This window comes from Chelonia mydas, chromosome 5 (genome assembly GCF_015237465.2).
Source record: "Chelonia mydas isolate rCheMyd1 chromosome 5, rCheMyd1.pri.v2, whole genome shotgun sequence".
NCBI lineage: Eukaryota > Metazoa > Chordata > Testudines > Cheloniidae > Chelonia > Chelonia mydas.
Window position 1 is genome coordinate 78,875,737 of NC_051245.2, and position 25,931 is coordinate 78,901,667.

At 44.2% G+C, this 25,931-nt stretch overlaps 1 protein-coding gene across 7 annotated transcripts in view; it reads left to right on the top strand.

Moving 5' to 3' along the window:
- The first annotated feature begins 1,998 nt into the window (after window positions 1-1,998).
- The window catches only part of PRRC1 (proline rich coiled-coil 1), a 40,617-nt gene continuing 16,684 nt past the window's right edge, over window positions 1,999-25,931 (top strand). For 4 of the 7 annotated variants that reach the window (XR_006290956.1, XR_006290955.1, XR_006290957.1 and 1 more), the window contains exons 1-5: window positions 2,286-2,678; window positions 13,357-13,494; window positions 14,894-15,301; window positions 15,878-16,041; window positions 22,967-23,069. Coding sequence is in view for 4 of the 7 variants with exons in the window: in XM_037901655.2 (XP_037757583.1) it covers window positions 13,377-13,494; window positions 14,894-15,301; window positions 15,878-16,041; window positions 22,967-23,069 (793 nt within the window). In the remaining 3 variants the exon portion in view is untranslated. Of the gene's footprint in view, window positions 2,152-2,285; window positions 2,679-13,339; window positions 13,495-14,893; window positions 15,302-15,877; window positions 16,042-22,966; window positions 23,070-25,931 lie in introns of those variants that run through there. The other 3 variants (XM_037901656.2, XM_043546928.1, XM_037901657.2) reach the window with 3 other exon arrangements.

Genomic DNA, 25,931 nt, shown 5'->3' on the forward strand with positions numbered 1-25,931 from the left:
CAGCTCTTCTACCAGGAGTCTTTCACATGCTCCATAATGTGCAAGTAGTCCTCCAGACCCAAATGCTTAAAGGAGTCGGTCACCCTGTGGCAAGAAGCATTAGGCAATCTTCACTACAGGCATTGCTACCTCCACTGCCTATAATTCATAATACATTTTCTGGTTTAACTAGCAGACTACAAATATTTTTTTTTAAACATTTGACATCCAGAACAGCCAAACATGTGTGTAGTTTTTTTTAGTAGTTCTGACTAATGAAAAAATAATGCCATAAGGTAACTTTGTGTATGAAACTAATCACTGCAAGATATGTCTGTGAGATGAAAACAGCTTTCTAGTGAGAAACATAGCAGTTTGTCAGGTTCAGTCAGTTGTAAGCTCCATTATCTTCCTGCCAACTTTCTAATCACACAAAACCAAACACCCTTGCCCTGCCCTGCCCACTCCATCCCCCCTCCCTTCATCGCTTGCTCTTCTCTACCCTCACTCACTTTGCCCCAGCCTGATGAGACTTTTTGGGGGGGGGTGCGGGGGGAGGAGGTGGTGATGGCTCCAGCTAGGGGCTCTGGAACGGTACCAGAAATGAGGGATTCAGGGTATAGGAGGGGGCTCTGGGATGGGACAGGGGTACAGGAGGGAGGGGGTGCAAGCTCTGAGGAGAGGATGAGGGGTTTGGGGTGCAGGAGGGGGCTCAGGCCTGGGGTTGGGGTGCATGCTCCAGCTGGGGATATGGGCTCTGGGGTGGGCCCAGGGATGAGGGTTTTGGAGTGCAGGAGGCAGCTCAGGACTGAGGCATTGGTTTGGGGTGAGAGAGGGGGTTTGGGCTCCAGGAGTGAGTTTAGGTAGGGGAGGTGGCTCAGGGCTGGGGCCCAGGATTGGTGCAAGAGATGTGGGCTCTGGGAAGGAGCTTGGGTGCAGGAGGGGGCTCAGGACTGAGGTGTGGGGTGCAGGCTCTGGGAGGGAGTTAGGGTGTGGAAAGGGGTTCTGATCTGGGGCAGGGGGTTGGAGTGCAGGAGAGGGTAAAGGGTACAGGCTCTGGGAGGGAGCTTGGGTGCAGGAGGAGGCTCAGGGCTGGGGCAGGAATGTGGGAGAGGGTGTAGAGGGCAGGCTCTGGGAGGAAGTTCTGATCTGGGGCATGGAGTTGGACTGCAGGAGAGGGTGAAGGGTAGGGGTTGTGGGAGGGAGTTAAGGTGTGGGAGTGGGCTCGGGGCTGGGGAGCAGGAGGGGGTTTGGGCTGTGGCTGGGCAGTGCTTACCTCAAGCTGCTGCCAAAAGCAGCTGGCATGTTCTGCAACCCCTAGATACAGGGCCTCTGAGCTCTGCCCACAGGCACAGCTCCGGCAGCTCCCAGTGGCTGCGGTTCCTGGCCAAGGGGAGCTGCGAAGCCAGTGCCGCTGCTCGTGGTGGCTGCCCCTGCCCTAGGAGCCAGACATGCTGACTGCCACACAGAGCCAGGGCAGGCTAGGACCCTGGGCAGTCAGGGAGTCTGCCTTATCCCGCCACTGCCTCGACTTTTAGCGGCCTGCTCAGCAATGCTGACCAGATCACCCAGGATCTCTTTTCGACCTGGCGTTCTGGTTGAAAACCAGCTGCCTGGAAAACCTAGTTGACCAGCAGCCTTGGCATGAGCCGGCACCCAGACTGCCAGCACATCACAGCCTCTTCTTTTTCCTTAACTTCATCCTATTCTACCCACTTGTACCACCCTCTGCCCGTGTTCACAACCAGCCTTTGCTGGGGTACTTGGAGGAGCTGGGGACGGTACAAAGGTCTGTGCCCTGCTTCGCGAATATGCCCCCCACCACCTCTGTGGGGGCATGACGGGGCTCCGCTAGGGAGGTGTCTGAGCAGGCTGAGAGGAAGAGACCCCCACATGCCCGCTGCGGGGCAAGGGGTAGCGACCAGGCTGCCGGGGCAGCGGGCTGGGCACCAAGGACCCGGTGGTACGTGGCCGGGCTCTGCCCCACCCCAGGTCACGCGCTGCAGACGGCTCCGCCCGGCCCCACCCGCCGCAGGCGAACGTGGCAGCAGGCGGTGGGGTCCCGCTCCCAGGCGCGGCCATTTTGGATGCGGGAAGCGAGCGGCGGCGCGGGGCAGACCGCGCCAGGGAAGTGGCGCCTCGAGGCCCGGCCAAGGAGCAACCCGCAGCTAGGTGAGGACGGGTGGGAGATGGCGCCGCCAGGCCGGACAGCGCGCGCGGGAGCGGCCCGGCCTGGCCCCGAGGAGTGTGAGCAGAAACGCCGGCGGCAGAGAGACGTGGCAACCCGGACCAACAGCGGGCATTGCGCATGTGCGCCCCAAGGCTCATGGGAGCTGTAGGCCCTGCGCTGCGTCTGCGCCCCGTTGCTCGCGCTCTGCCCCCTGCTCTGCGAGGCTGCCCGCGCGGGGGTGGGGGGCGGTGCGTCTCCTCCCCGGCGGCCGCGTCAGAGCCGGCTGCGGGGTCACGCCGCGGGCCTGTTGCTGCCGTTACCGGGGTCCTTCCCGCCGCCGGGCGGAGCTGCGCTGTAGGCGGTGCTGGAGAGTCTGGTAGCGGGGCTGCAGCCTGGGATCGGGGGGCGCTTCTGCGAAACGAACAGAAGGGAAACGGTCGAGGCTGCTGTTTAAATAGCGTGTGCAAGGCCCGGAGAGATCGTCACGCCTCTGGGCGCTGTGGCGGCCGGCTCAGGAAGGCCGCCCGAGGTGGGTTTGCACTTGGGTTACCTTGTCAGGCGTTGTTCCTTCCCTGCTTACCGCGGGGTAGGAATGACTTTGAAAAACAAACCAGCGCAAAAGCGGGGCGTCTGACGGGGGCTTTTCTAGCAGGGCGTGGGATTCACTGCAAGTTCTGCCCATGGACGTTTGCAGCCTTGTTTGTACTGCCGGTGTAACTTACTGTCATAGAGAATAACCTAGTATCCTACACCCCCAAGTTGGGTGGCTTTTTTTTAAATTTAAAAATTGTGGGATTTATACATCCTGTGAAGATTGGCCCTGTAGTTCATTAATCATTTGTGCTATAGTGTCTCTGATCTAGACGGTAAACTCCTTGGGACAGAGGCCAGCTCTTCTGTCTGATATTTACTGCCTATCCCTCTGGTATCTGAAGTCTTGTTCGTACAGTGATGATGAGTAAATGTTAAATACTCATAGTTTGGCAAGCAAATGTTTCGAAAACGGGTAGTCTGATCATGCTAGAAATGTAAGAAAGGGACTGGTATAGAAAAACTCAAGTAGTTCTGATTTTGGCATAACTCTTCCTCCGGCTTTGAGCATGTCAGCGAGCATCCATTCTTGCTGTGCATGGTCTTCCCTCTGCCCACGTGGCACTTCATTTACATCAGCAATGCTCTGTCACCCGAGGGGCCTGCCCATCTGCATTTCAAAAAATGTGCGGGATCCTCTTCTGTCAAATGGAACTAACCTCATGTGCTTAGTTTCTTCAGGAGGCTTGTCAAGATTAATTACTCAGTTATAATATCTGATCTCTTGTTGAAGAAGACACCCCATTGAGTTGTAAATGGGCATCACAGCATGTTCTGATAGTTGCTGTGTCTCTTTTGTTATCTTTTTTTGCTTTGTCCAAGTATGAGCTGAGTGCCACGGGTACAAAAGAGAGAGACAGGGTGGCAGAGCTTAAGGTTTTACTCCAGTGCCTGTGAGCTGTTTCTGTTCTGTGGCCTTTAATGAGGTTGGCTGTCTGAGGTAAATAGGATGGATTTTAGTGAGCCAGCTCCCCACTTCATAAGCAGATGAAACCATATGTTTCCAGTCTGTATAGGGTGGTATGAATCTGATGTCCTTCAACTTTCCCTAGCCACACTGATCCTTTCCTCAACCCATACACTCCCACCCCCAAACTAACCTGATACTCATTTAGCCTGGGAAATAATGGCTTAATATCTGTAAAAGACTTAGGCTATGTCTACAGTACCACTTATGTATAAAGCCAGCCCAGAGTGACATAAGTTATACTGACCTAAGCACTGGTGTGGACAGCACTATGCTGATGGGAGAGCTTCTCCCATCGATATAGCACAACTGCTGTAAGCTCTCTAGTTTAGCCATAGCCTTAGAAGATGAAAAGGCCTACAGTTCATAAGGAGTACTTGTGGCACCTTAGAGACTAACCAATTTATTTGAGCATAAGCTTTCGTGAGCTTCAGCTCACTTCATCGGATGCATCCGATGAAGTGAGCTGTAGCTCACGAAAGCTTATGCTCAGATAAATTGGTTAGTCTCTAAGGTGCCACAAGTACTCCTTTTCTTTTTGCGAATACAGACTAACATGGCTGTTACTCTGAATACAGTTCATAAATGAGTATTATTTATATCTGTGCCTATACATCCCTTAATTAGGATGTGTGTATTCAGGATGGCTGTTCATTTGGGGATCCCTCCTAGCAGTTAATTGGCCTAAATATGGATAGCGACACCTGCTGCTTAATCAGGAGAGTATTAACAAAAATTCTGCTTAATGAGCCTAACCAGTGCTTTAGGTGTTAACCCAATCTTACCTTTTCACACCTAGTTATGGAAACATTGCCTGTTACATATTTTAAAAAATGCATTAAGTAACATTTGAGTCTGGTATTTTAATTGATTACTGAGCTTATTCACTTCTCAGGTTAATCCTGAGCCTCTCAGAATAATTCTACTGTGCTTTGTTAACATGGATGTCTACTCAGCTGTGGAAATCTGCTTGTTAAGGATTAACATTTAAACATAGCACCACTGCAGACTGTGATTCAGTTCTAGAAATTGACTTTATCCTTGTCAATTTTGGGTAGTGTTCCTTAACTATCAGTTTCCGTATTTTTGGGACATTATCTGAAAATGATTTTAAATTAAGATTAGTCAGAAAAAGAAATATGTAAATTATTTGGTTTCACATTTTTCAGTTACTTCGCATTACTTTTAAAAAATCAAAAGCTAACTTTTTCTGATTGTCAACCCAGCAAGCTCAACCTTTGATCACTAAAATAAAACTTTTTTTTCTGCTTCTAACATAATCACCACTTTAAGACAAAAAGTTGTGCAGTCAGAATTTATGGCCTGATTTTTTCCTAAATGCCAAATACCCACACATCCTGCTGAAGCAAATGAGAGTTGTGGGTGATTTACATCTTCGAAAATCAAGCTGTTAGCCTTTTCCCCCAAATTGTCAGTTAACATCTGACTAGAATTCAGCTCCCTCTTCCTTGGTCATATTGGCTCTACACTCTGAATCAAGTAAATACTTACACTTCAAAGAGGTACAGACCTTGTCTGTACTAAGTGTTCTTCGTCTTGTTAAAAGCTCCCATGATTGTTCTAGTATTGATGCAGCTCTGACATTGCTGGCCACAGTGGTAGCATTAGCATAGACAGTTTTTTTTCCTCACCCATACCCCCTTGTCATTTAGTAACCTAACCCTGCTGAGTTTTATATTAAAATAAACCCTTCTGAAAACTGGATCTATACCGATGGAACTCTTTTTAGTGGCAATTTACACACAGATTTTTTTTTTTTTTTAAACAAAGCCACAGAGCGAGGACCTGTTAGGAATATGCTACTTTTGTTATTAATTTAGTTATTAAACACAATTTAATGAATTCGTACGGAATGCACCCAAGTCTGGGAGGCTTTTCCAAATTCGGTGACATGGCCAAGACTCATGAAATGAACTTTTAGTCACAAACCTCTAGATGGCAGGAGCATAATTTCTTTTGGGCTAATTACACATTTGCTTGACTCTGCTTGTAATTCTTTGTCTCTTGGGTTTTATATTTTTGGACTGGTTTGTGGGGCTTGTTTGCTTTTTATTATGTTAACTTCAGGACCATAGATGTGACATAGGAAGTATCGGTTTTGTGGGTTATGTTCAGACTTTTTTTTTTTTAAATAATCTGAGAAAAGGCAGCAGATGATGTGCAGAGGAAGTGACATACCCTAAAACATTTCTACACTGCAAATAACCATCCCTTTTCCCCACCCTCCAGCTAGCCCGTACCAGCTGATTCTGGCTCCCCAGTCTTGGGATGTAGGGCGGTTTCGTTGTAGTGTAGACTGCCAGGCCTGCACTCAAGCCCAAGCCTGGAAGTCTATATGGCAGTGAAACAGACCCTTAGCCTGAGATCTGTCAGGTGAAGTCAACTGACATGGGCCGGCCGCGGGTGTCTAATTGCAATGTAGACATACCCTAAAATAGACTTTACTAATTTGCATTAATGACTGGTAATCCACTGCTGATTGAATGTTCTTGTGGTAAATAAAGATAAAATATCACAATGCATGTTGCTAATATATTTGGACAAGCATTTTATTTTTGACAGTAGGTTATAATGTAGTATGTTGTGTAGAAACAGTGAAGTCTTAGGAAGAGAGACTTCACTGTAGGGTTCTATAAATATGTAAAACTAAATCTTTGCTTGGAAGTGGAGTTTAACCATCAAGGATTACTTGCTGAGAATTATGGGTTTGTGGATTGGAGCAGCGAGGAGAAAGAGAGGTTTTTCTGTAGCTAAATGACTTTTTAATATAAAGTTGGGAGTAATAGTAAAGACAAAGGCCACTGCCAAAGCTGGTAGAGACTAAGGATTTGGGGCCTGATCCTGATAAGCACTTTGCCCCTGCAGTTTTCTTCAGGACTTTTTCAGCAGCTTTGTTGTGTGGTGACTAGTCTTCAAACCTTATTTGCCCTCTTTTGGTTTCTCTTACTCTTCCATGTTTGAGAACAGGGGTCTCAAACATGCGTTATTTCCTGTGGCCCGCCATAGGCGCCGACTCCTTGGTGCTCCAGGGCTGGAGCACCCATGGGGAAAAATTAGTGGGTGCTTTGCACCCACTGGCAGCTAAGCTCCACTCAGCCCCTCACCCCGCTCTTTCTCCCCTGGTGCGCCATGTCCCCGCTGCTATGCCTACCTCCCAGTGCTTCCCACCGCCAAACAGCTGTTTGGTGGTGCTTAGGACTTTCCAGGAGGGAGGGGGGAGGAGCAGGGACATGGTGCATTCGGGAGGAGGTGAAGAACAGGCAGGGCCGGGCGGGGATTTGGGGAAGGGGTTGAAATAGGGGCAGGGACTTTGGGGAAGGGGTTGGAATGGGGGCGGGGAAGGGGCAGAGAGGTAAAATATAAATTAATGGATCCTTGCAGTACAGCTACAGTTTGCATTTCTTCAGCAGTAATTTAGTGGGGGACGTAAAGAATACAATCTGCACTGATGTCTTTGAGCTACTCATTGTGGGAGGAGATTCTTGGGGCAGCGGTATGAAGGAGGTAAATTGACTCGTTGTGAATGATGTTAGTTACTTTAAATCTGTCTGTTCTGTGGAACAGGACAGGAACTTTTTTCTTTATGTATGACTCAATTATTTTCTTCCCCCATGTCAGTGAGGTTCCCCCATTCTGTCTCTTCCCATTGTCCCCGTCACTTTCTTTTTACTCTTCCAGTCACTTTCTTTTCAAATCCTGTGGTCTGATTCTCAGGGCCATTTCCAATGAGAGAGGGAGAAGGAGAGCGTGTGCGAGCGCTAAACAGGAACACTGCAAACAGCTGGGCACATCATTGGCTGGTGTAAATTGTCAGAGTTCAGTGGAAGTCAGTGGAGCTATGGCAGTTTACACCAGCTGAGGATCTGCCCCAGCATTTCTATTCTGTAGGGCTATTATAACATATCTAAGGTTTCAGTGATGTGGCCCTGAGACCAATGTACTAGTCCTCATGTGGCCCTTGTGGTGATTTGAATTTGAGATCCCTGTTCTAGAATTATATCTATGGGCCTGATTCTCCACTGTCTTGCTTCTTTGTAATCGCTTACACCTGTGCAAACTGAGAGTGGATAATTTTAATTTGGAAGCATGTTATACTTGCAGCGTTGCCAATTCTTGTGGGTTTTTTTTTTTTCCATGAGCTTTGTGACTGCGGTTCCCAGGTTTGCCGGTCCCAATTGGTCACAGGGTGTGGTTGGGCCCCCTCCCTGTGCAGCAGTTGCCAGAGCTGTCAAACTGCACCCCTCAGGGAGAGGCAGGAGCAACAGCTGGGAGTTGCAGGGAGGGGCTGCTGCTTTCTGGGAGGGGAGACTGAGAGTAAAAGGGGAGGGTCTTGCAGGGGGAGGTGACTAGGGTTACTAGGTCCAGGTTTTCCCAGACATTGCCTCTTTTTTGATCCTCCTTCCTCTGTCTGAGCAGATTTTTCTAATAAGAGACAATGTCCGGGTTTCTTGCAGAGCAGATGTTGCAGCTCAGAAAGAGCCCTGATTGGTCTGCTTTGTGATTGGTCTCTCCCGTGCATTTACATTTGATTGGTCCCTCGCAGCTGCCAGATCCTGCCCACCCATGCCCTGGCTCCCAGCCCTGGGCAGGGGGAGATCCCTGCAGGGAGGCGCTGACTGACAGGCTTGCACTATGTTCTGGGTCTGCACCAGCCTTCATGCCACTGTGACAGGGCGACACTGCCCTCCATCTCAAGATTGAAGCCCCAGGTACCCACACCAGCACCCCTCAAATCCCTCCTCACAGTACACACACCCTTCCAGCACTCCGTCCAACTCTCCCCTCACCCAGGCAGTGTCCTCTATTTGGAAACTGAAAATATGGAAACCCTATGGGGGTAGGGTGAAAAAATGGGAATAAACTAAAAGACTGGAAAGGTAGAGTTGCACATGTGACATACCCAGGCTGAGGCACCCAACAAAAGCATAACTGAGAAACCGGAACTGGGTTGTCTTAGGGGTTTCTTTAATTCTCTACTCCTGGATAAATCTTTTTTGTTATCTGTATTGTTACAGACATACTTGCTGACAGGTATTTTGAAATAAATTACAAATATAATTGAAACTGGTATGGTACTGTGTTGTTTTGATAAATAACATATGCAGAATTTTAAAATGTGCTCAGAATTTTTAATTTTTTTGGGGTGCAGAATTCCATCAAGAGTAAACTTGTCTGCTAGGACATGAATTGGGAATGTCTTGTTTGCTCAAGAATAGCTAATGTCTTCACAGACATAAAAACAACATTGGATTTTTGGCAGGTAATTGAAGGAGGAAGAGCTTTAGGAATGTTTTTGTTGTGAAATATAAACTTGTGCTATTAGCTTTTTAAAAACATTCTATTAAAAAAAAATACTTCAGCCCAGGTAAGTTTAATGGAAGGCTCTACCCAATGCAGTTCCACTGCAGAGGGCTGGGGCGGATGCAGAGATTCTGCAGACAGGATCCATAGCCCTACAGGCTGCAGAATGCTGCTTCAGAGGTCCTTCATCTGTTCTTGGATGGAGAGAGGTTTTGAGTTGGAGAGGAAAGGGGCTGGCTTGTAGGCAGTAGATCTAATGGCATATGGGGAATTCCCCCCAGGTTGGGGGACCTCAGCCATGAAGAGTACTGCTTAGTGGATGTGAAATGGATCTGTTGCCTCTCTGTAACTTGGCTCAAGTATTCCATCTCCCTCCTTGTCACCTGAACCTTTTGTGCAAAGCCTTCTGTTTGTGTTTTCCAGAGGCGACAGAACTGTTCCTTGTATAATTTAAACTTTCATTTATTCTCAGGAGCTTTACATATGTGAGCATATGTCAGAATTGACTGTTGCTATACCTTCTTTTGTGTGTATATGTAGGAATATATTTTACCTTCCTCAGCTTGGTAACAAGAATGTGAACATTTTTAGTGTTAAATCAGTAGCTGACTATGTAGGTTTTTTACATGGAATATGACTTTTTAGTAAGAGGGTGGAAAACCCCTGTAATTTTCTAAGTGGAAATCTCTGTGTGTTGTATTGCATTTTTAGCACATTTTCTAAGACCTTCCCACTGTGCCTTTTTAAAGGAATATGCTGGCAGAGCTTGATAGCTCCTGACGTAATGGATATTGTAGACAAGTCTTATCAAGACTCAGTCTATTTGTTATACATATAATGAGTTCACATGGGATTTGTATTTCATTATAGCTACCTTAGGAAACGTTCTTCCAAGAGACAAATAACTGCCTGGTTTACCAGACTTGTGAGAAACAAGGCATTATTTGTTGTTGTTTTTTAATTACACCAGACCCTCGCTAGAACACGTGTCTATATAACGCAAATTCGGATATAATGCAGTCGCGGAGATGGATCCCAAATTTAAGTACAGTACAATTTTTTTTGAGTATAGACACAATAAATCAACTGCTGAGCGCTCTCCTGTCGACTCTAGTACACCACCAGAATGAGGAGCACAAGCGCAGTCAACAGGAGAGCGTCAGCTATTCATGCACCGTCAGCTATGTGATCTTAGATCGACCCCATGCGGTAGTGTAGACAAGCCCTAAGACGATTGCTGTAGGCCTAGAACGCCATACAAATGTCATGTAATAAAAATTTACAGGTACAGTACTGTATTTATCTTTAGAAAGATGTCAAAAATGTCGGGCAAAAGGAAGGCTTACTCGGTGCAGGAGAAGTTGGACGCTATCGAACGACTTAAAAATGGCGAAACCCAGGCAAAGATTAGCTGCTCTATTGGCATGAATGAGTCCACCTTCGTGGATGGCTAAAGAATGCTGACAAGCTCAGAACTTACATTCATAACCTGGATGAAGAGCATGGCCTTCAAAGAAAACGAGCCTGTTTAGCGAATGATGCCGATCTTGATTCTGTGGTGTACGCATGGGGTTTGTGCAAGAACAGCAGAAAGGCATTCTGATCTCTGGTTCGCTTATAGCCATGTAAGCAGAAAAATTCGACCGGGAACTTAATGGCGAATTCAGCAATTTTAAGGCGAGTTCGGGTTGGCTATGGTGATTTCAGAAAAGACATGGAATCTCTGATTGCAGTTTCAGGAGAAAAACGCTCTGCTGACGATGACGCACAATCGTGCCCTGCAAAGCTGAGGGAAATTTTACAGGTGGAGGGTTACTCGGAGAAACAGGTTTACAATGCAGACGAAACAAGAATTTATTATAAAATGTTGCCCGATAAAACCCTGGCTGTCAGAACAGATGAACATAAGAAAGAAGGATATAAACAGGCAAAAGATCGCCTTACTTTATTGTTTTGTGTGAATGCAACAGGCAAGCATAAACTAAAACCATTGTGCATTGGAAAGTCTCGCATGCCTCAGTGCTTTCATCACATAGATGTGAATTGTCTGCAGTTTTTGTACAAGAACTCCAAAAATTCCTGGATGACCAGAGATTTTTGAACAATGGTTCTTCACCAGATCTGTCCCTTCTGTGCAAAAGCATTTGTGGGCAAAACGCTTAGAAGAAAAGGCCATTCTTTTGTGAGACAACTGTCCAGTGCATCCTCCAGCCGAAAGACTCAGAACCCGTGACAGTACAATATGGGTCGAATACTTACCTAAAAACATGACTTCCAAAATCCAGCTGCTTGATCAAGATCTTATCGCCATTTTTAAGCAGCACGATCAACGGAACTTGGTACAACAAATGATAGAAAGTGAGTTGTCTGTCACCGATTTTCTGAAGAAGTTGACTATAAAAGACTTCTTTTACACTGGTGGCAATTCCTGGTATTTATTACGTGCTGAAACTATAAACTGCTGTTGGATGGTGGGACTGAGAGAGTCGTTTGGCCACCCGCTCCTGGAAGAGAGTGAAGAAAGCAGATCACAGTCTGACTAGGAATTCGACTTTCAGGGATTTACAGAGGAGGAAGTTGGAAGAACAGACATGGAGTGGATGCAGGAGCTGTGCCAGCAACTGTCCGGGCTCGAGCTAACTGTTCTGCCGCTAAATATCGAGTCCTGGATAAGAGGTGACGATGAAGCAGAAGAATTTTGACCCATTGCTGAAAGTCTAACAAATGACCAAATTCTTCAGGCAGTATGACCAAACAACATTCCAGAAGCTGAAGAATTGGCCTTCGCCGTAGAAAAAGAAGAGGAAGAGGAAATGAACGTCATTCCAACGTCAACTGTGACCGTAGCCTGCTTAGAGACTGGTTTGAGACACAAGCTGTTGAGCCTATAAAAATTATGCAGCTATGTAGTCTTTTGCAGTTTGCTAAGTTGAAGCAGCACAGCAGCAATAAGCAAAAGCAATTCACCAACTTTTTAAAGAAGAACTAGACTAATTTATTGTAATGTCTACTTTAAATCTCTAGTTAAAGCAACACTTTTTTTCTTGTTTCCTTCAAGTAGGAGTTTATTTTTTAAGGTTTTCTATACTTTATGGATGTGACATTTACTGTATACAGTAATTTCATTTTAACGCGGACCCCCCCCAATAACGCGGTACTTGGCATGGATCCCAAATCCCGCGTTCTAGCGAGGGTCCTGGTGTACCTTTTGTACTGTAGAACACAAATCAGAAATGGGAGAAAAGGAAAGTTGAGAATTCATTTTCATGGTTTTTCTCCCATCTCTCTCTCTCCTGCTTCCCACACATTTTGTGCTACCTTTTAATAATAAGATTTTTAAGCAAGGGTGTGGTTTCATGTTTCTTGGGGTAAAATGGATTTTCCAGTGTTTTAGCATGATGAAAGACACTCCTATCCTCTACTGGTTGTGAAAGAAAACCAGTTTGTCGTTCAACCTTAATCTTTGATGTTCTCATTAGATTAGTCAGGAGAGAGCTAGTGTGGCCTCATAGGGCTTGTCTGTTTGGTAAACATCAACTGCTGCAGCTAAATCATTATAAAAATCCATCTGGTTACACCGTGGGTAACCCCCTAGTGTAGACACACTGAATCTGCTTTAAATTGTGCTTAAGCTTAATGCAGTAAGTCACGTTAAGTACAATTTAAAACAGTTTTCCATTGTGTCAGTGTTAGGGACTTACACTGGTATAAAAACAAAAATTTTTATATTCAATTAGTTACATCAGCACAAGTTTTCTAATATCAACAAGGTCACAGTTAAAGCAGAGGAAAAGGACTCAGGATTTCCTGGGTTTTGTTCCCAGACATGCCAATGGTTTCCTTTGTGACCTTTGGCAAGTCACTTGAATTTACAGAGTTGCTACCTCAACTTCTTTAGAAATAAGTTCAGGTGCTCAGCACCCTGTTGAAAACAGGTGCTGTGTCTGAGTACTTTAGTTCATCTGTCTGTAAAATGGGAATATGTACTTATCTGCTTTGTGTGGATTTTGTGAGGTTTAGTGTTTGTAAAATATTTCATATCCTTAAATGAAAGGTGTTATAGAAGTAAGGATTTCAGAGAAGTTTTGAATTTGAAACATTGTCTCTATAGTATAAGGTGTGGAAAGAATATTTATTGTACAGATGTGCGGGACCCTGAGTAAATGGTATGCCCAGGGCTCCTCAAAATATTTGTTTTGGAGCTGGTATTTCAACTGTCTTGGGCTTCCAAACCAGCATCTAGTCCACTATACCATACTCCTTTCTTTGTAATTCAGTTTGAAATAGTTTTGTCTTATTTCTCAATACAGATTTTGTTTCTCTGCAGTTTGTTGTAGCTGAAGAAAAATGATGGAAGAGAGTGGAATAGAGACAACGCCACCTGGCACTCCCCCGCCAAGCACATCAGGGGCAGTAGCTGCTGGTATCACCATTGCCGCCACCATCACCACACCTGTCTCATTAGGTATAAGAAGCTTCCAAGCATCTGGGTTTTGCTTGTTCGTGTGTTTGAAGCATAGCAATTAGTCCAAGTGAAAGCAATATTATAATCAGTATAATTGCAGTGTACTTCTCCAGACTAAATTGAAGAATTTAATTTCTTCCTTAATCCCAGTAGTGTGCTCCTTAAATGATTTTCTGCATCTTTTAAGAATATGGCTTTTTAAATTTACACTTCTATAAGAAATTATGTGGGTGTATGTCTAGGATTTTTATGGACGAGTGGGCGCAGAAAATAGAGGCTCTGACTGCTGTGTAGGGAATAATAATAGAGTTGGCTAGTACTGTAGATAATCTGAAGATTTTGCAGGATCATGTAGGGAAATTACCTGCTCGCTTGGCCTGATTTTCTAGTGTGTGCACCATTTTCTGTAGACTATATTTCCCCCTTTTTGGTGAATATGCAGTTACAATTGTGCAACCTCAGAGTAACATCTGACCCTCCAGTCGATGCTTAGAATCTGTTTACTTTCCAGTAGTTGTATTGCCTCTGAATTACTAAAAGGCATAAAATGTAATGAGTTATTTTTGTTACGATTTTGAAGTCGCACCAGGGATCAGAACTGTTGAAAGATGGTATCATTTTTACATAGGCACTCTTCTCATAATAGCAGATTGTGCTGTGGTGTATGCAATAATGTTGACCTGAGAACCTTAATTTAGGCAATTCCTCACTCTTCTCTCCCCCTCCCCCAGCCACCTTATATCATTAAAATATTATTTTCTTGTTAATTTGCATTATGTATCTTAAACTCAAAGTACTCTCTACACTTTATACTGCCATCACACACAGCAATCATTTCACAGTACTGAAAGGTAGCCATTACTGAGGTGATGGAAGCTGTTAGCGGTGTATTGCAATGCTACCCAAGAGTTTAGCACAGGAAGTATAGCAGAATACATCATACCTGTCTAATTAAAACTTAGGTGAAATTAAGGTAGTTGGCATTTAATAACTCAAGGTGGAATCTAGCTAAAGTCTTACAGAATCTCTAATTAACACTTTTTCCAGTAGCACAGTTCCTCCTAATACCATGTTGGAGTGTTAACTGAGTAGTGACTCCAAAGGAAGATTGTCACCTATTGAACTGGCAGCACGTGAGGCCACTTTTTGAAGTCTCCATTCAAATACTGACCCATCCTGCTGCTGTCTAGCTTGACATCTGATGGGGTCACAGTAGAAGATGGGGCATTACTTACTTTTTTGGTGACAGTTTACTTGTAACTGGAATCATTACTACATACAACTTATTTTTTGGGGAAAAGCTTTAGGTATCTTATTCAGATATTTTTGTAAAGAATTTTAAAGCTATTATAATTTCTTATTAAAGTGCCTTTCCTTTTTTCCGTTTTTCCCCTCCTAGGTTTGTCCAGTTCTCTCACTGCTCCAGACATATCCCCTCTCCCATCTTTCCCTCCTCAATCATTCTCCACACCTCTACCACCCCCAGTATCTTCACTTCCTCCTATGAGGTCGTCAGCGCCTTTGCCATTTGTGCCTTCTGCAACAGTTTCAACTATTGCACCCCCTTTAACTCCTGCCCCACCTCCTATTACCCCTCCAACTGCTTCAGCTTTTAGCGGCACCATGTCCCATTTCTCAACACCTCCTCCTCTAAGCTGTATTCCTGGCCCTAACCTTTCTGCACCTCCCACGGCACCCCCCATTTCAGGATTTTCCATTGCTTCATCCTATGACATTACCAGAGGTCATGCTGGACGAGCACCACAGACCCCGCTGATGCCATCATTTTCTGCACCTTCAGTCACAGGTAGTATTTTGTTCCGTCTTGTAAGATGGGGGCAAGTTCTCATTAGTGGCCTTATGTGTAACATAAGGGGTAGTAGGGTGTCAGCATTTTTCTATTCAACCTGCGTCCCTGTAGAGAAATGCTGGCTGACTTCTGTATTATGCCAGGTGCATCTAACTCATTCTGAGTATAAAGAGGTGGGAGTGCCTCTTTGGGGAGAAGTAGTCATGGTCTAGGACAGAAGTGTCACTTCAGGGAAACCCTAAGAACAGACAAGTTTGGGGGAAAAAAAAATAACTAAAACAAAAAGTTACTCTGGCTAACCTGTGTAGCCAAACTCCACTGTACATAAGTGGGCTCTGTTCAGAACAGCGTAGAAACTTCACTTGCTGTACAATGATACTGTAGTATAACATTTTGAATCCATAAATTATACTCTAATGCAGTAGTTCCTAAACCTGCTGGTAATATATAGGGAACTGGCTGGTCATGTGGTGCTGGCTTCTGCTTTCTTATTTCCAGCCTCTATATTGCTTTAGCAGATTAATTTTGGTAAGATACATGAATGTTTGTGTGTGGCTTGTTTTTGCTTATCAGGTGTCTTGACAAATCCTGTTACTCAACAAACAACTTTTCCATCCTCTCTGGTGCCTGGAACTGGAAGTGGCCCTGCAATAACTTTCCCAGAGGAGAATGAAGACCCCAGAGTTGCTGGCATACAGAATGAAGCATCTGCTGGAGGCCTCTGGGGATTTATAAAAGTAATTGTTTTATTCTTTTACCATTTGTGGATTAAGTCTTTTAACAGACTAAAATGTACCGTAAGTTCTTCAAGTATGTGCTGGTGTGGATCCCATTGTAGGTGCACATGAGCTTCATGCATATGAGACCAGAAGGCATTAAGGGCAGGAAGGCCGCATCCGTCCCTCAGTTGCTTCTACTGCCTGTGACAACAAGATAGACCCTGGTATTTGTCTGACCCACTAGTTGATAACTCAGGCTAAACTTCGAAAACTTACAAAGTCTTCAGCACTACAACTTATTTTTTATGTTCAACTACCATGAAGTAATCTAACCAATATAGGCTGAACTTTACTAGTCAGACACCCCTGTAGAGAGCTTCTTAACATGACAGATTTGAAACCTGCAGGCTTTAAGCACTGTCTGTCCTGCGATGGACTAATTTTGTATTTGTCTTCTGCTTGGGGAATGGCATATTCTGAGCAGATACTTGGTTTGCTTGTCCTCTGTTATAATGCACAGTTGCAAGGCCTGAAATTCCATCTTCTGGAACAGTCCATAAAGGTCTCATCAGATCTTAAGGAAACAAGCTCCAGAATCCCACTGGTGAACAAGTGCGCATCCTACATTGGCTCTGTCAAGCCAGCCAGGTGACACCTGAGACAAGTGCCGAGAAGACAGATGGAAAGATCTGGTACAGGCATTCCTGGCACTGAAGCTGCCCTCAACATAAATTTTGAAGCTAGCACCAAAACCTCAGGTGTTGAAGTCAAGTACTGAGAAGGATTGCTCCAAATACAGAGGAAGACTCTCAAGAAGAAACTCACTGTCATCCCACAAGGACTGACTGCCGCAAAGCATTCACAGAGAAGTCCAAGTCCTGTACAGACTCAGGAACTGAGAAAGGGCAGGCTACTATGCAGCAGATTCTGCTGGCCCTAGTCCTGGCTCCAATAACACATCCCTCATTGTTAACCCTGGCCTTGGGGGATGAGACTAGGGCAGAACTAGATCCATCACTGGTGCTGAGACACTGGCACTGGTACAGACTCTGGTACTGTGAGCACCTTACATGTTGGTGCTGCCCCAGAAGAGGCTTACTGCTTTTCACTGTCACTGGGGCATGTTTTTCCATCATTGAGTAGAGAACTCTCCCCTGTGGTCTGCAATCAATGCTATTGGGAGACCTATGGGCTTCTCTTATCGATCTCAAACACCACCGGCCCATCAAGACTGGCATTAGACTGACCAACATCCAACAAAGTCAGCTGTACTCCTGTGCTATAGTAGTAGTAGTTAGTATCACAGGCATTGAGAAGCCATTTTCCATAACCAAAGAAAAGAAAGAGTTCTTTCTTGCTAGCAGTATGTATGGCCAGACCCCAAATGCCTGAATACCAGAAATAACCAGATTTAGGGTCAGAGCAACATCAATACCCTAACTTATCGCTAAAGAATCTCTTATCTTTGTTGCAAGATGAACTGTATCCTTGATATCAGTACTGGCACCAGATGGCTTCAGGGTGTTCCAGTCTGAGCAGTCCTCAGATCAGAGAAATCTCACAAGCTGTTTGAAAACCTGTCAGCTTTTGGTCTTCTCATGATTACCCTCCCCATTGAGGGACTGCTTGACCTCGCTAAAGCTCTGTGTCAGACTCCATCCACAGTAATGCCAATGGCAAAACCAGCTGAGAAGAAGTACCAGGTGCCCCCCACAGGATTTGAGGACCTTTGCGCTCTCCCCAAGCTGGGCTCCTTAATTATGTGACTTGTACAAGAGAGGTAGAAACTGAGTTAAAGCTCATCTAAGGACGAAGACCCTAAATGACTCAATTTATTTGAGAGGAAGTCATGCTGTTCAGCTTAGCCTCACACAGCTGGAGTGAACAGCCAGCACTTTCTGCCAAATTATGATACTTACAAGAAAGGGTGTCACCCTGTTCACCGTGAAATTCCCTTATGACAGCAGAGGGTCTTCAGGACATATTTAGAAACGCCAGCACCAATGGTGTCCAAGACTGTGTTGTAGGCAGCAGTGGGTGCTTTAGACATTGCAGATCGGTCTATGTCCACTGTAGTGGCCATGCACAGAGCACTGCGGTTCTAGGCATTGGGCATCCTGAGGAAAGTGCATGCCATGATTGAGGACTTATCCTTTAAGGGCTCAGGGCTGTTCAGCATGCAGACAGGCAGTCCTATGCACTGACTGAAGGACTTGAAAGCTACCCTGCGCTCTCTGGGGGGCTTACGCCTCTGCTCCATGTCACAAGATGGACCATTCACAGTGCATGCCATCCTACCATCCCACACAGATGGAATATCATGACAGAATATGGTGTGATAGCCTCCTCTTCCTAAGCAATGCACCCCACTCCTGTGATGTATTAGCAGATTTGACAAAGCTGTTGAGAGCCACATTAGACCTAGACTAGAGAGTACGATCTTTAGAGTCGCATTGCCTCTTTCTACTGCGTATTGTCTGTCATGACATCAAATGGTCCTTGGCTACCCCTTCCCTGACTCTGTAGCAGGGTCTTGTGAGAAAAGTCTCAAAATATAAGTGGCCTCATTTCTTTGTCTAGGAACCATAGAGCAGGTCCCAATAGAGTTTGGGGGGGAAAAGGCTTCTACTCCCAGTGTTTCCTCATTCTGAAGAGGATAGGAGGTCTTTGTTCTATCCAAAACCCGAGGAGACTCTACAAATACATATTTCTCCTCAGGTTCAGGATGATAACACTTACCTCCATCATTCTATCTTTTCGAGCGTAGGAATGATTCGTAGCATGTAGGATGCATACTTCCACTTTGCCATCCATCCAACCTGCAGGAAATATCTAAGATTAACAGTGGGGCCCATTCATTATCAATACAGGGTTGTAGCCGTTGGACTCCTATTGCACCGAGAATATTCACAAAATGCTTGGTAGTATGAGTAGTACACTTAAAATGACGGAGAATTCATGTTTGCCCATACCTGAATAACTGACTGATCGGGGCAGTTCTCAACAGGATACTGCAACAGCCTTATGTGGTGTTTCCCTATTGTCTCAAGTAGGTCTGTGTAAACTACTAGAAATCATGCCTCGCACCATTGCAGACTATAGACTTCATAAGAGCTTTAATAGACTCTAGATCCACTTCTAGTACCAGGCACCAGAGAGGACAAGTTTCAGTCACTTCAGCCAGAGGTTTATGATCTAAGTGCATACGTGTCTGGGGCTACAACATCACATGTTAGTGTGAACATATGACGCCACTTGCCATATTTAATTTACAGACCTTGCAACTGTGGCTGAGGTCCATATACCTCCGGTCCAGCCCATGCCTGCTGTTCCTGATTTGATACTTTTCCTTTCTGAAGGTCTGTCATGTTCCAAAATCTCTTGGGCTCCATTTTAGCCTTCCTGGGTTACTTGTCAACCTCCTGACTCCCAGCTTTCACTAGGCAATCCTTCTGGAAGCAACAGAACACCCTTTCTGGAGTTGACTATCCTCTACTGGAGTGGGCTGGGCTCCCTTCTGCTCCTAGCAGTTTCTGTGAAGATTAGTGATTGATTAGCGTAGGCTCAACCACAACTCTAGTTCTGACTTCCTGGGGTAGTCCACTACTTACAGCTGCTTCTCCAGAGACTTGGATTTCTTGTTTTTGTACCCAGGAACAGTTGACTGTGTCACACAAACATTATGCACTTGACATGGCAGCAAAGCCAGATGTCAAATTTTGGGAGAGCAACACTTCGCTGTCTGACTGATTCAGCCAAAACTCCTTTGTCCTACCATCCAGGGAGGATACTGCTTGCCAGTAACCTGCAGCACGATCTACACTGACACATACTCGAAGAAGAGAGAACAGTCAGTTACCCTATAGTCACTGGTTCTTTGACCTGTTGTAGTCAGTGTGGATCTTGCCCTCTGTCCCTCTTTTTGGAGTCCTCAGCAATACAAACTTTGAATTACAAGGAACTGACAGAAGGTCATGGCAACCCTACCCTTTATGCACTCCTTTGGGAGCACAAGGTAATGTGGGGAACATGTGCATTCCCAACTGACATAACTATTAAAAAACTTTCCTCTCTCATGCACACCTGCAATGGAAACGGATTATAACAGCTCAAAGAGCCACAGTTACTGGAGGGTAAGTAACTATTTTATTTGCTGTATCTAATCAGACAGTTAGCTCACCAAGCCTTATCCCTGTCTCTAGCAATGACCAGTGTGACAGATTATAAAAAAGTGGAAGATGTCTTTCCTCACCCACCTCCCTGATCCCCAAATTAATGCACCTGGTTACTTCTGCAGTGCTACACAGGGTGATGGAGAGACAGATTCTATCTTGTGACCTAATGAATGAGAATTGACCATTGTTGTTAACGTGTAGCAGCCATTGCTATTGTTTATAAATTATGTGGATTTACTTATGTGCTGCATCTGCAACAAAGAAATGGAAAAATCAGTATTTTGTGGAAAGTGCTTAAAAGTATTCCACGTTTCCTCAAAATATTGTAAATATACTGAGCAACATAAACAACAAAGTGCTTCACGCTAAGAGAAAATGTGCTGGGCTATAAGATGCCTTTCACTATAGCAAAAATGTAGGTATATAAATGTGAAGAATGGCTTTTAAGTCTGGTTTTATACTTTATTGTGTATTTTTGCACTTGTGAAATGCTTTTGTCGAACAGTGTTACTGAGCTGACTCTTCATTGGTGCCTTCGCTAAACTAAATAAGTCTGATTAAACTGCTCTGGAGTGACACTGGCATTCACGCTGATTTGGAGCAGTATTTGCATTCATATTGAATAAGAATCGAATACAATTTGAATGCAGTAGAAAGCAGTATAATTATCTGGCAGAGGAACATTGGGCACGTTGCCAGTATTGTCTGGAATCTATATGGTGAACTATACAAAAATAGATCACATTGGCTTTTCAAGAAGGTAAAAAAAGAAACCCTCCCTCTTAATGTTTGTTTAAAATTGTTTCAGTCCAGTTACATGGTGTGAAAGCATCTACAGTCAATACTAGGGACCTATGCATAAATACAACCCTAGGACTTCTGGTCTCAGAGTAGTGGTACTAGACAAGCTACAGTAGGTAATGCTCTTGGTCACCGAGAGAGAGGGGTTGTTTAATGTACATCTCAGTAAAGCCTTTCAGTAATGAATTTATGGAGTGGCATTAGTGGCAAGGTCAGAAAAGTGTACCCTAGTTGAAAAGAGTCATACTATGGTAGGTTTCAGAGTAGCAGCTGTGTTAGTCTGTATTTGCAAAAAGAAAAGGTGTACTTGTGGCACCTTAGAGACTAACACATTTATTTACTATGGTAGTGAGAACCCAAAATTCTTGTGGTGCAAGAGGAAAATTCATTGATGTGTTTACACACATGTATACATATGCGTTCTCGCTCTCTTTCTTTCTGTTGTATGTGCGTGTGTGCCTCTTAGGCAAGAAAAAGGGTAAAACTCAGTCTCTCTTCAGTGGATAAAAATCATGATTTAAAATAACTTAAATCATATATTTACATGTATGATTCTTTTTACTTTTTATTTTATAGTCTTAAATTGTTATAGTACACCTCTACCCCGATATAACGCGGTCCTTGGGAGCCAAAAAATCTTACCACGCTATAGGTGAAACCGCATTATATTGAACTTGCTTTGGCCTCGAGCATTTCCGTTATTAATAGCCACTTCCCGCCCCCTGACTGACCCCTCAGAACCCCCGACCATCCAACCCCCCCCCCCCCGTCCCCTGACCGCCCCGCCCCCAGAACCTCCAACCCCTGGGCCCCAGCCACCTTAACACGCTGCTCAGAGCAGTGTGTTGGAGCCTGACGCACTGATCCACCAGAGTGCACAGTCCTGCCCCCCAGACCGCTGCTTTACCGCGTTATATCCAAATTTGTGTTATATCGGGTTGCATTATATTGGGGTAGAGGTGTAGTACTTGTTTCTTAGTTTAATTGTTAAATCTCCTTCCCCGCCCCCCCAACTGAGATCTGAAATTCAGTAGGAAAAATTTCACAAATACATTGCTCATCTGTGCTGCAACAAATCCAGGGCTTCATTAATATCCTTAATGTACAACACCACAAACTCCAACACAAAATTGATAAGCAAAAGAGCTTGAGCTGTTTTTGCAACCAACATTACTTTTCAATATATTGAACTTCTACGTTTCAAGAAAGCTTGAAATGCTTTGATCACATTGTCCTCTTTCATCGGAATTTGCAGTTTGAAGTCAGTGGGACCTGTGTGCCTAAATCACAAAGGTGCTTTAGAAAATGCCAACATTAAGACCCTAAATTCAGGCCTAGAAATCTAAGTTAAGGCTTCTGTTTCTGAACTTTGGCCTGTGTGTGGTTGGTTGGTTGTTTTTAAGTTCACAATAACTTCAATTGAAAGTTTAAATAACGTTTAATTGTTAAAACTGTGGTAACTTTCATTTCGAAGTGACGATTTCATACCACTAAGATTTTTAATAAAAATGTTAGCCTTTAATTCTGGACGCAATTATGTACATGCTTAGCAAGCACAGGGGTGGTCCCTCTGAATTCAATAACCTTTTTGGGATCATGACCTTAATTTTCAATATTTAGTTTTTTGCATATAGCATTTGTGTAAAATTCAACTAAGATACACCACCAATAATGGTATTTCAAAAAAGCATTAGTTCTGTGTAAATTTTAATCTAAAATTGCAACGGCACAATTGATTTTAAATCACTTCTGTCTGGTTTCTGCCCTGAGATGCATAATGTCAAAAAGGGTGGATTCATCTTCCCTAGATGCCTACTGAGTGTCTTGACTTTTATTTGAATGGAAAATCTGAAGCAACTTGTTGTCCCAGGTTTGTTTTAAGTGTAATATTTCAAGGCTTAAGAAAAGGCCTGAAGGTTTGAGAATAAACTTGATCTACAGTATTTACTTATTTGTTAATTTTGTAGGGTGTAGCTGGAAATCCTATGGTAAAGTCGGTGCTTGATAAAACAAAACACTCAGTAGAGTCCATGATCACCACGCTGGATCCTGGCATGGCTCCATATATCAGTAAGTACCTGAGGCAAACTTCCATAGAGTAGTAAGTGTGAATCATACAGAACTCGTAAACTTAAAGAGATCTTATAGTCTTCAGATGAATTTTTAGGTACTGTACAGGTTTATAATAAAACTGATCATTTAAAAGCAGTACTGGAGTGTGGTGTACACCAAGTTTTGTACGTAAGACAGGTTTTTTTTTTTTTTTTTTTTAATGTTGGGCCATGATGCAAGTTACAACACCAACTTTTAGTGGTGTGGTAGTGATGGAATCGTTACATTTGGAATGCTGCTATCTTTCTATGCCCCACTTTGCAATCAATTTGTAACTTCCCCAGTTAAACTTGGGGTTGAAATGTCTCTGATTCGGTTCAGCAAGTGTGCCATAATTTCCAAAAATAGGCACTTTTTGGAAAGTTGTATTAAAAATCCATTCTGCCACCTTAATTGGATGTTTTGTCAGGATGGTCTTGTGGTAAAGCACTGGACTGAGACTCAGGGGGCCTGGGTTCTAGTCTCAGCTTTGCCACAGACTTTGTGTGATCTTGAGCAAGTCACACAGCTACATCTACGCTATGAGCCAAGGGTGTGATTTCCCCTGCTCGTGTACACATACTCATGCTAGCTCTTGTCAAGATAGTGTGAGTATAAATAGCCGTGTCGCTGTGGGAGCATAGGTGGTGGCAGTGGACACACGGCTGAGCTATGCCGAGTACATATCCACTGGTTTCAGGTGGGTTTGCGCTCAACCGCGCGTCTGCTGCTACTACCTTTGTTACCACGTCTACACTGCTATTTATGCTTGGGATCACTCCATAAAAGCTGGGGTGAGCATGTTTACACAAGCAGGGGAATCACACCTCTAACTCAGAGTGTGGATGTAGCCTTAATCTCTCTGTGCTTTAATTTTCTGCTTGTATGTTCTATCCCTTTGTCCCTCTCGTTAGACTGTAAGCTGTTCAGTGTAGGGACTGTCTCTTTGTATTACACTAGTGTCTAAAAATCCTACCTGAGATTGGTGCCCCATTGTGCTAGGTGTGGCATAAACACACAGTAAGAGACAGGCCCTTCACTAAAGAGCTCAGTCTAAATAGACAGGACAGACAAGAATGGGGTGGGAAAAGGGGCAGTAATGCAGGTTGATGCAGCTGGTTAGTGGCAGATCTGGGAATAGAACACAAGTATACATTGTAGTCCAAGGGATAGGCCAGTGCCTTATCCATTGGACCACACTGCTTATACCAATGTTGGTTGGACTTCTAATATATAGGTTGCTATGTCTGCACAATATGTTAACTTCAGAAAGATCATTCATGGTGTCTCTAAAAATTTGCAGGTGTAAACTTTGGAAGGTGAGCAGTTATCTGGGCTCCTATAGCTACCTCTTCAGTTCTCTGTTTGCTGTAGTCGTCTGCATAGATACATGTGAAAATACAAAAACTGAGGGAAGGGAGAGGGAAGAGCTTGGAATCTTATTTAATAACTCGTAACTGAAAGTCCGTGCCCACCCATGGGTATGGAATTTGGGTCAAGTAATTCACCATCCCTGTAGTCTCCTTCATACAACTAATGAAATTGTTGTATGCAAATTAGCTGTAGAGTAAGAGTGGTGATTTTGTTGAGTTACTTCTGTTGTCACAATGATGTAAGACTTTGCGTGTCATAGAATCATAGAATATCAGAGTTGGAAGGAACCTCAGAAGGCCATCTAGTCCAACCCCCTGCTCAAAGCAGGGCCAATCCCCAATTTTTGCCCCAATCCCTAAATGGCCCCCCTCAAGGATGGATACATGCCTTTATTTTACCTATTCAGTGCGTGGATGTAATGTGTAAAGTCACAATGGCTGAGAACTTAAATTTGATGGCAGTAAACTCTGAAGCCCAGTGATGATTGAACCTGGTGATATTCTGAACCAAAAGAGCTCTCAACCTTGCTTGTAGCTGTTTCCATTGCTTCACGCTGGTTAAACAGACATTCTGGGCTTCAGAGTGACACACAGTGAGCATCCTGGAATCTTAGAATAGAGTGTACAGCAACTTTAAAATACTTTAATTACAGAGTTATTCTTGGCTAAAAGAAAAAAAAATGTAATGTTGTAGTTTAGTGCTAAAACTTATTGCATGCCTCAAGTGTGTTGGAGTTTGTTTTTGTCCCTTCAGTAATCCAATGAGTATGCTAATGGCCAAGGAATACTCACCCGGCTAGTGACTTATTTCTACTATAAAATGGTGCCTTTGTGGCAGACATTCCAAACCCATGAAGAAAACGCAGAAATTGCGCTTGTTTTTGGCTTAATTGGCTTGTGAGTTGCTTGTTGGCTAGTGTTTGGCTTGTTGCTTCTTTTTTTTTCGATCAGCTCCTGGCAAGGGGGGGAAAGCAGAGACAAGAGGGGGAGGGAGTCAGGAGTGCAGAGTGGGCCCACCACAGTCCCAGACTGCATGCCAGGGGGATGTAGTCACATAGAGTGTTGGGGTTCTTAGGGATTGGCTTGTTTTGGCCTTGTTTTGAAATGGGATTAGCTTGATTTTTGACTTATTGTGAAAGTCGGGGTGCTTATTTACCGCATGAAAGTTGGCAACTGTGCTTTGCGATAAAGACCATTGGATTTCGTTTTTAACTAAGTTTGAAGGAATTTCACTAACCGCACCCTTCTAGTATGAAAAACAATACATAGATAAAAATAAAGATAAAGTTCTCTTGTGTGCCACTTATACTTTTAATAAATGTTTAAGATTTTTATTTAAGGTTATCTAAATTGCTTATACGAATCTTCCATCCAGTATGCCTCCATTTAAATGTGTTGAGTTTTCATGCACCAATGTCATTGTACAGCCTTTTTCAACTTTCTGTAGTAAAGCCTACCTAATGGGGTA